General features: G+C 38.0%; 1 protein-coding gene across 4 annotated transcripts in view; it reads left to right on the plus strand.

Annotated features, from left to right (window-relative positions):
• CPQ (carboxypeptidase Q) overlaps positions 1 to 5,013 on the plus strand; it is a 601,598-nt gene extending 596,585 nt beyond the window's left edge. For all 4 annotated transcript variants that reach the window (XM_089336354.1, XM_051844650.3, XM_089336355.1 and 1 more), the window contains one exon: positions 4,542 to 5,013. In XM_089336354.1, coding sequence (XP_089192480.1) covers positions 4,542 to 4,705 — 164 coding nt within the window. In that variant the 3' untranslated portion in view covers positions 4,706 to 5,013. The remainder of the gene's footprint in view (positions 1 to 4,541) is intronic.
• Positions 5,014 to 11,380: the final 6,367 nt, after the last annotated feature.

Here is an 11,380-nt window from a genome sequence, read left to right on the forward strand (position 1 = left end):
TGCCTATGCCAGAGACAGAGAAGTGTGCAAAGTAATAAACTGAGCATTCAGTTCAAGAAGTTACAAAAAGAAATGTAAATAAATCCAAAGAGGAAGGAAAATTTAAAAATCTAAGAGCAAAATTCAATGAAAGAAAGACTACTATTAATAATAGAAGGTACCCAGAAACCTTCGAGCTGTCTTTTTTTCAAAAGACTAATGATAAAAGTGACAAATTGCTGGCCAGATTAATAAGCAAAGACCAAGAAGACACAATAACAGGAAGGAAAAAGAAGGCATCACTACAGATGTGGCAGACATTAACAGAAATAAAAGCAGGATATCATTGGCAATTTTATTCTTATTATTTTTAATAGTTAGTCAAAAATCACAAATCCCCAGCAAAATGTAATTACAAAGCTAATTCAAGAACTGTAAAGCCCAAATAGTCCCCTAACCTTGAAAGAAATGAAATCATTAGTCAAAAATGGTAGCATAAAGCAAGCATCAAAGTTGGATGATTCTGTAAAAATTTCTACAAAATAACTAATAAATAAGCCTAGTCTTACTCATACCATTCCAGAATATAGAAAAAGAAAGAACACTATTGTCGTTCCCCCTCTTCGTGGAGGAGCGACACAGGACCCTGCGTTGTTCTTTCGTCTGCTTGGCCCTCCCCGGGTTTGCTGCTGGTTCTTCCCGGGTTGGCTACCATCCCTTCCACCTCCGTGGAAGGGCGGTTCCCCCTGGCCACATTCCCCACTTCCGCGGGGGAGCTGCACACCGCCGGCTGGCTCTCTCGGGGGCTGCACAGGTGTTCCTTCAGGTGTTCCTTCAGATGTTCCCCTTAGATGTTCCTGGTGCATGTTGTCTCTCTCCTCCTTTATAGTCCTCTTCCACCAATCCGTGCTCTGCTACCCACACGCTGAGCGCGCTGCTCTCCTCCAATCAAGATCAGCTCCTGCAGCTTGTCAAGTTGGTGAGAGGCAGCTGGGTAGAAGCTGTTCACTCCTCTCCCAGCACCACATTGTGGGAGAGCAGATGCATAGAATAAGTCTTAATTCCAGTAACAGTATAGTCCGAGTTGCTCCCCACAACTATTTTTTCATTTTTGAATATTCTTTTCAATATTTTATTTCTTTTCAACTTTTATTTAATAAATTTTCAAAGTACAACTTTTGAATTATAGCAGCTTTTCCCCCCATAACCTCCCTCCCACCAGCAACCATCCCATCTGCCACTCCCTCTCCCATCCCATTCTTCATCATGATTCATTTTCAATTATCTTTATATACAGAAGATCAACTTAGTATATACTAAGTAAAGATTTCAACGGACTGCACCCACAAAGACACACAAAGTATAAAGTACTGTTTGAGTAGTAGTTTTACCATTAATTCTCATAGTACAACACATTAAGGGCAGTGATGCTACATGGGGAGCAGGTGCACAGTGACTCCTGTTGTTGATTTAACAATTGACACTCTTATTTATGATGTCAGTAATCACCCGAGGCTCTTGTCATGAGCTGCCAAGGCTTGGAAGCCTCTTGAGTTCACCAACTCCAATCTTATTTAGACAAGGCCATGGTCAAAGTGGAAGTTCTCTCCTCCCTTCAGAGAAAGGTACTGTCTTCTTTGATGGCCCAGACACTATTTTATGAATCAGATATATCCTTGATAATAAAGCTAGATAGCAACAAATGGAAAAGGCAGATTTTTAAAAATGTATCATTTACGAAAGGAACACAAAATTTAAGCTTCCAACAAAAGAACATGAACAAAAGGTGCTCAAGAACCATATTATGGGCCGGCGCCATGGCTCATTTTGCTAATCCTCCGCCTGCAGTGCCGGCAACCCTGGGTTCTAGTCCTGGCTGAGGCACTGGATTCTGTCCCTGTTGCTCCTCTTCCAGTCCACCTCTCTGATGTGGCCTGGGAGGGCAGTAGAAATGGCCCAGGTCCTTGGGCCCTGCACCTGCATGGGAGACCAGGAGGAAGCACCTGGCTCCTGGCTTCGGATCAGCACAGCACGCAGGCCGTAGCAGCCATTTGGGGGTTGAACCAATGGAAAAGGAAGACCTTCCTCTCTCTCTCTCTCTCTCTCTCTCTCACTGTCTAACTCTGCCTGTAAAAAAAAAAAAAAAAAAAAAAAAAAAAAAACCATATTATGAAAATAAATGACATTACAGAAGACAAATAAATAGAAACATACCAATATACAATTTTCATGGATTAGATCATAATATTCTAATAAAAATATGTTTCTCCCCAAATTCAAATATGAGTTTATACAGTTCCAATCAAGATCGAATCATATTTTCTGTGGAATGTTTAAATGATTCTGAAATTTATCTTGAAGAGTAAATGGTTAATAGTGATAAAACACTCCCAAAGGAGAAGGAAGAGAAGGTGAAAGAACCTACCCTTCCAGACGCCAAGGATTAGAAAACAGTAATGACTAAGATAGTGTGGTGCTGCCACTGAGACAGACAGATAGACCACTGGAGCAGAATTAGCCCCAAAACAGATGTCCAGATATAAGGAAACTGGATATGTAGCAAAATTGATCATGCAAATGAGTGGGGAAAGAGAGTATAGTAGTTGATAAATATGTCTGGATGGCCAAAAAATAAAATGAAAACCTAGCTCACATCCATACAAAAATCAATTCCAATTTTAGATTGATGGAAATGGAAATAAAAATGTTAAAATTTTTAGAATAGAACATAAAAAATATTTATGATATTAGAGTAGGAAGTGACTTCTTACAAGACATAACAACTATAAATCATAAAGTAAAAATTCATAAGTTGACTACATTAAAAGTAAGAACATGTATTCATCAAAACACACACTTATCAGAGTAAAAAGGCAAGCCACAAAGTAGGAAATAATATAAGTACAAACTTACTACCAACAGAAGGTGAGTGTTGAAAATATATAAAGAACTCCTACAAATCAACAAGAAACAAACCAATTAATTGAAAAATGGGCACAAGGAATGAACAAGCATTTTATGGGAAACGGTGGCTTGATCAGCATAGCCCTGACTGTTAATGAACAACTAAATACATTATCCCTCTTAGTAGTTTTTTTATCTGTTCTACTTAATATGACTGGTTTAGATCTGTAATTGATGCACAGTTATTCTTAAGTGTTGAAAATTAACTGAAATGTGATCCCTGTTGAACATGGTGGTGGGAATGGGAGAGGGAAGAGATGTATAATTTGGGACATGCTCAGGCTGACTTGCCCCAAGTGGTGGAGTTGGAAGCCTACCAGGGGATTCCAATTCAATCCCATCGAGGTGGCATGTACCAATGCCATCTCACTGTTCCAGGTGATCAGTTTCAGTTCACAGTTGGTCATGGTGAAGGGACTGGGAGTCAAAGCAGAAATAGTCTAAATACCTCCTGTCAGGAAAATGTATAAACACAGACAATGAGATGGTGCGCAGCGATAAAAAATGGAAATACTGTACCCGGTAACATAAGATAAACCTTACATATATTTGAATGGAACAGGAAAGTTGATATTTAACTGGAGTACTTGTCCAAATGCTGGCAGTGTAATAAACAGGTGTATGTAGCAAACTATACAGAAAAGCAAACTATTAACACAGCAGGACGTGGTGTGGTTCCTTTGGAGGGCAGAAAGGATCAACGATAGCAAAGGGAAAATCATAAATTGGACTTCAGAGTTGCTAGAAATATCTTTCTTGCATTGAATTGTGAGAATATGTGTATTTTTCTATTGCCACTCTTAATAAAAGTTTGCGTTCTCTATAATCTTATATATGTGTAGTACATTTCACAATGAAGCAGTCAATTTGCTAGCTAAAGGCTAAAGAAATGCAACTAGAATCTACGGGATGGGCCAAATAGATGTTCAAGGAGGAATAGGAGACAGTGAACTTAACCTGAGGTTGTGATTGACAGCTCAAACTAGTAAAAAGTGAGAAGAAAGCTTTTCCATGGGACAGAGTCAGTGATTTGAGAAGCAAAACTTGAGCGAAGGAGTACTGAACTTTATTTTGTATCCAGAGAGATAGAACATTTGCACTTTTGCAGATACACAGAAGATACTGTCTTTTTCTGAATATTTGGACATTTATTTCAGTTACTTACATACATAATAATTTATTCTTCCTCACACAAAGTAGGCAGTGCAGAGCTTGTGGTTTGCAATAGGTTCTAAATCCAGGCTCCTTCTGTCTTCACTCTGCCATTTTTAGCTTGTGTGTTGTCAACCCCGTGCAGCTCTGAACTTCTCATCAACTTCTAACACAGCATCAGGCACATTTTCCCAACTCTTTGTCAGCAAACTAAAGGCTTTCCTAGAACTTCCCACAACCTTGCACTCCAAGTCTAGTCATCATAATGGTGTCATGTGAACTTTGTTTGCAGCAAGATTTCTTGGGAAAGTAATTATTTTGCCATTGTAATCATTGTGGTAGGAGCAGGCAAAAGTGAGGAGGTAAAAGCAACAGTTGTTTGTGGGCAATTATTAGCAGTGTCTGTCACAACACCCCACTAAGAATCCTTCCTCCTTTCTCCCCAGGAGCCAGTCTACAAGATGACTTATACAAATACTTCGCCTTCCATCATTCCCAAGGAGACACCATGACTGTCATGGATCCAAAGCAGATGAATGTTGCTGCTGCTGTTTGGGCAGTTGTCTCCTATGTCGTTGCAGACTTGGAAGAAATGCTGCCCAGGAGCTAGCAAGAGCGAGGAAGAGGGCACTTTCATGCATGCTAGCCAAAAATCCTGGCTCGGCAGCTTCGGGAGACCACTTTTCACCTAACAGCTTCCTCCGATTCATCTTCAAAGCACAACCCTTCATATCATATCCTCCATTATTGTCTGTCTTTATACTTTTTAAACTCTCTATTTCTAGAATGAGTAATGATCTTACCACCAAATAGAATCAACATACAGTAGGGGTCACGGTGGGAACATTTCTTTATACTGCCGTTTGAAAATAGTGTTTCTACTTTGAAAATAAACACTGAATAAATATTTGAAAGACCTCTGGTTTGTTACGTGTTCATTTGTGTACAATGACAGCAGTTTTGTGGTTTATGTTATTTAATGAATAAGTAGAAGAAACACCCAACATTGTAAGATTTTAGTTAAATGTGTGGAAGCATTTGACTTTCTAATTTGTACATTTTTATAATTGTGAAAACTTTTTAATGGGAAAATATTCTTTCATTTGGGAAAAAATATACTTCCTCACACAAAGTAGGCAGTGCAGAGCTTGATCAGTGGTTTGCAATAGTTTCTAAACCATGAGTATATATCATCTGTATAATCCAATTGCCTTGGTAAAGATGAGTAGAAGGATCTATACGTAAATAAGTAATAATGTCGTTTTACATCTACATTTTATATATTTCACACATTTCCATGAAGTTGGGGTATTTTCACAATTTCCTGAGATTGAAGCTAAAAAGGGTAAATAATATTCAGTGTCCTATAGAGCAAAGACATTGATCCTCATTGACCCTGTATACAATTTCTACTATTCTTTCTTACACAATGTCTAATACTCGATAAAGAAACTACAAAACACACCAAAGAAAGCAAGAAAAAATAAACTCATTTTCAACAGATAAAGCTATTAGCTAGGAGATAGCCCAAAAGTTGGGACTATCATGGAGTTAATATAGCTATGCTGTGTTGCCATAACTACAATTAATACATTAAACATACAGCAGGAAAAATGGGTCACATACATGAACAGACAGACAAAATCAGGAAAGAAGTGAAAACTGCAAAGGAGTCTAATGCAAATGTTAGAAATACATGAGGAGACTTCAGAAGTTTCATGGGAAATGGAATTAAAAGATAAAAAGAAATGTTTGTTAATGTTACTCCTCAACATGGGCTCCACTGAGTTCAAGACAGTTTTGTAAGTGATGATACCAGCCTTTTAGTTTGCTCCTAAAGAACTGAGAGTCCTGGGAATTTAATAACATTAGTGCAAGCTCACTTTTTAACATTTTTAACTCAAGAAAACTGGATGCCCTTTAAAGATTTTCTAAGATTAGGAGCAAAAAGTAAGTCATAAGGAGCCAAATCAAGCCCCTAAGATGTAAACCAAATGATTCCCTTTCAAAACTCACCAATGCGCCCTTGTTTGATGAGGGCAACGACAGGAGAATGTTTTGGAAGAGAAGGAGTCTAGTCCAATTTTCCCCAGCATTTTTCTGCTAAAATTTCTGCTAACTTTCTCAAAACACTTTCAATAACAGATGTTATTATTCTTTGGCTATCAAGAAAGTCAACAAACAAAATGCCTTGAGCAACCCAAAAAACTGTTGATATGATTTTTGCTCTTGACCAATTAACTTTTGCATTTTCTAGACTAGGCGTTTCCTTGGTTGTGTTTTATACTCAGGATCATACTGGCAAAGATGCATTTCATCTCCTGTCACAATTCTTGGAAAAGATGCTTTATATTCTTGACCCTACTTATTTAAAACTTCTGTTGAAAGCTCTGTTTTTCTCTGCAGGAGGATGCAACAATGATGATACCCAGTGAGCAGAAAGTTTGCTCCAATTTAACTTTTTAGGTAGAATTGTGTAAACTGAACCGATTAAGATGCCTATGGCTGGCTATTGTTTCTGCTGTGACTTATCATTCCCTTTAATTAAAGCATAAACAAGATGAGTTTTTCCTTATAAATTGATGTTGATTGCTACTGTGGAGCTCACTTTATATATTATCTTATCACTTTTTTTTTAAACTTTTATTTAATGAATATAGATTTCCAAAGTACAGCTTATGGACTACATTGGCTCCCCCCCCCCATGACTTCCCTCCCACCCGCAACCCTCCCCTTTCCCACTCTCTCTCCCCTTCCATTCATATCAAGATTCATTTTCAATTTTCTATATATACCGAAGATCAGTTAGGCATACATTAAGTAAAGATTTCAACAGTTTGCTCCCACATCGAAACACAAAGTGAAAAATACTGTTTGAGTACTAGTTATAGCATTAAATCTCAATGTACAGCACACTAAGGACAAAGATCCTACATGAGGAGTAAGTGCACAGTGACTCCTGTTGTTGACTTAACAAATTGACACTCTTGTTTATGGCCTCAGTAATCACCCTAGGCTCTTGTCATGAGCTGCCAAGGCTATGGAAGCCCCCTGAGTTCACTGACTCTGATCATATTTAGACAAGGCCATGGTCAAAGTGGAAGTTCTCTCCTCCCTTCAGAGAAAGGTACCTCCTTCTTTGAAGACCTGTTCTTTCCACTGGGATCTCACAGAGATCTTTCATTTAGGTTGTTTTTGTTTGTTTGTTTTTGTTTTTGTTTTTGTTTTGTTTTGTTTTGTTTTGTTTTTTTGCCAGAGTGTCTTGGCTTTCCATGCCTGAAATACTCTCATGGGCTTTTCAGCTGGATCCGAATGCCTTTAGGGCATTATCACTTTTTAAAACAAGTTATCCATTTGTAAATTGTAGATTTCTTTGGGAGATTGTTTCCACAAACTTTTATACAGCATCAGTGATTTCACCATTTTCTACCCAAGGTTAACCACAAATTTGATGTTCTTGCTTCAACTTTGACATAATTAATATTGCTCTGATAGGGGCTCTTTACAAACTGATGTCTTATCCTCCTTAGTGCCTCAAACTAGATCCTACTGGGATGTGATGTAATAAGCTGTTACAAGTTTATTGTGGTGCAGAAAAAGGTTTTGAGATCCATACATTTTCCACAAACATTTTGAAGCCCTTTGTGCAGTGTCAGAGATAAAAATTGTCTTTTTGGGCTCATCTCAGACTGTACACAGCTGAGGAAATGATCAATGAGCTTTTATACAAGTCAGTAAAAATTATCCAAATTTAAACTCTAATAGAAGAAAAGGGAAAAAATGCAAAAATGGATCATCCAAGAATTGAGATAATTGTCAATTGTCTAATATACAGGTAATGTAGAGAAGACAGAGTACCCATTTTATTAATTATAATGCTTAAAATTGTGTTTCAGTACTATTTCATGTTTTTATAGTCTGTAGTACTATAAAAATAGCATATATATGGTTCAGTACTATCCACAGTTCAGTGTCATCCGTAGTACTATCTGCAGTTAACTGTGGAACTTGGAATATTATCCCCTGGGAGGGGGGAATACTGTACTAGGCCATTCTAGCTGCCATAGAAGACAGGAGTAGGAGGAAGTATACACAGTAGAAAGGAAGAAAATGGTTTTTTGTAGCTAAAGATGATTATCTATGAAGAAAATTCAAAAGAATCTATAAAATTGCATAGTTAAAAACAGTGTTTAGGAAGTTTAATCAAAAAGGAATTAATAAAAATGAGAAATATTTCTATAGAAATAATTAGAAAATGCAACTAAAAGGATACTATTTACATTAGTATCGAATAAAAATAAATTTTACAAAAAATTATGAAGTTCTTTCACAAAGAAAATTTATAAAGCATTATTGAAATACATTAAGATAGAACTAAATAATTAGATAAATATGCCACATTCCTGTTTCAGAAGACTAAATAGAAAGGATATCCATTCTCTCCAAATTTATCTACATAGTTGATAGATTCTCAACCAAAATTTCACAATGGAAATTTTTGGTTTGAGTTCATGCTTATGGTTTGTTTTTTGTTTGTTTAATGTGCAAAGCTATTTCCAAATTAGAAATAATCAGAATACAAAGGACTAAGAACAGCCAAACATTCATGAGAATGAAAATCAAAGTAGTCATCAATGTGATTGCCCCTTAGTTCCAGTCTCTTTGAAGGCAAGATTGCACTTTCTGACCCCACAGAGTTTGTTATTACTGTGTACCTTTGACAAAGAAATGTAGATGCATTTGAGCAGATTTTTTGGACCTCACTTCAATTTAATGAAACAGCTTCTCTGCAGGATCCCACGAAACTTTTAAAAAAGGAGAAAAGTCCTACTATGGAGCAAAAACTCATGTTTCAAACAGATTATACACGTCAGTAGAAATTCTAAGACACTATATGTTTTTTCATACCTACTCTTTCCTTTACATTGTAAATGGCAATTTTCTACATGATACCTGCTCTATGAACTTAGATTCAGAGTAATGACCAAGCATGATGGCCTAATACTCACAATAAATATAAAATATGAACAAGAAATAAATCTTTGTTGTGTTAAACCACTAATAATTTGTGGATATGCTACCACAACATAGTGTAGCCAATATTTATTTTTTTAATCCTGTCTTGACAGATCAAAACTTATTAACAACCTTTAGTTTTGAAGATGGCCTGGCATTAGCATAAGAATAAATTAATGGACCCAATGATCAGAGCAGAGTTCAGATCCAGGGCCACATACAAAAAGAGTTGATTAATGATCTGGTTGGTCTGAAAGATCAGTAAAAAAAACAAGTTGACTTTAATAAATGCTAAAGCAACTATAAATAAACAATTAAATTGGGCTCCTGTCTCCACTGCCAAGTCATTTGCTGACAAAGGATGTTTCCCTAATTTAAGGGCAGCAAGTACTGTGCCCAGTACATAGTAAATCCACAATAAATGCCCTCCGTTTGGGAGATGTCGGCCAGTTTTACATTAAGTCAAATGTATTTATCAGTTTCTATTCCTCCCTTCTTCCCTTCCTTGAAGGAATAATGGAAACAAGAAAATTTCTGATGTGGAGTCCTCTCAAGAGTGTACTAGCCTGAATGCCAGCATGCAAATCCTGGGAATTCTCCCAAGTGAGGGAAAACACTAAAGCAGGGAATAGGGAAACTGCCTAGGAGGGAAGTCATTATCACAGTTGTGCTTTGGGTGGTACGATTCATATCCCATCTTCACAAAAGCAGGTAAGTGGCCATAAGTGGAGATTTGGATTGGAAAGCACCATTCTGTAACTCACAGGGGCAATTCTGGCCACTGTAGCCCTTGAGAGACACCAAGGGGTATATATCAGTCATGAAGCTTACAAGCTGGGGCCTTCTGATTCAGTCCAAAGACCATCAGTTCATGCTGGATGGAGAAACATCGCATGTCTGGATTCTTTCACTAAGCTCCATGAGGTGAAACTACAATCCTGTGTAGTCTCCAGCTAATTCTGCCCCAGTGCTAAGGTTCAATCCACCCTCAGAAAACACTACCTGATGCTCCTAGGTTTTCCTCTCTGAATGATAGAACAGGAATCATATCTTCCTAGTGTGAGTTCTTAGTAGTGTTTCTTCCATTCCTCTCAGCTGGATCATGCCCTTGAGTGCATGCAGTCAGAGCTGAAGACATGAGCATGGAGTAGGGAGTCCCTCTGCAGATCTCCAGTCTCTCGGCAAAGCTCTCTCTTCCCTGAGACTGTGCCGTGAGTGCCAGCTGCCTCGGCCTCCTACCACGCAGATTCCTCTCTTCAACTCAGTGGTTGCTGCACTCCTCCAGGGTTTCCCTGGCCTGCACTGCAACTGGAAACTCTATCAAGAAAGTAAGTTGGAACCATTGCAGGGCTCACCTCATTTCCTTTCTGTCTCTTTGGCATTATTGTCCTATATTTCCTGATGTCCAGCATCCTGAATACTGTTATTTCATATATTCTAGTCAGATTTTCAATTATTTTATGCATAAGGCAAGTCTGGTGCCTGTTACTCCTACCTGGTTAGAAGTTGATGTCAGGTCACTAATTTTTTTTCTAATACATACACTCATGTTCTTTCTTACATTTATTTAAACTTTTATTTAAATACTTACAGTTTGATTCATTACTTTCTCTCTTTTCAGGAAGTTCAGAATAAACTAAAATTCATCTAATCTATGATTGTCCAAGAATAATCCATGTTTTATACAGTTATCATTCTTGGACTTTAGAGATTATTTTTAAGAAAAGATAAGCAGGCACTCCTTGACTTACAATGGAGTATTTTCCCAATAAACCCATTGGTCAGCTGAAAATGTCAGGTCAAAAGCCATTTAAGGGGCTGGCATTGTGGCTCTGCAGGCTACATAGTAGCCTGAAATACCAGTATCCCATATGAGATCTTGTTTGAGTTCCAGTTGCTCCTCTTCTGATCCAGTTCCCTGCTTGTGCACCTGGGAAAGCAGCAAAAGATGGCCCTAGTGCTTGGGTACCTGCATCAACATGGGAGACCCTGATGGAGTTCCAGACTCTTGGCTTCTACCTGGCCCAGCTCTGACTGTCACAGCCATTTGGGGAGTGAACCAGTAAATGAAAGATATCTCTCTCTCTCTCTCTCTCTCTCTCTCTCTCTCTCCCCTTCCCTCTTCCTCTCCCTCTCTCTCTCTTTCTCCCTCCCTTCTGTCCTTCCTCTCTCTCTGTAACTTTGCCACTCAAGCAAAATTAAATAATTTTTTTAAAGTGAATTCAACACCCTAACCTACTGAAGATCCCAGCTTAGCAACACATGATAT

The sequence above is a fragment of the Oryctolagus cuniculus genome, chromosome 6, assembly GCF_051225735.1.
Source record: "Oryctolagus cuniculus isolate XC-2025 breed Fujian yellow rabbit chromosome 6, ASM5122573v1, whole genome shotgun sequence".
In the NCBI taxonomy this organism is placed as follows: domain Eukaryota; kingdom Metazoa; phylum Chordata; class Mammalia; order Lagomorpha; family Leporidae; genus Oryctolagus; species Oryctolagus cuniculus.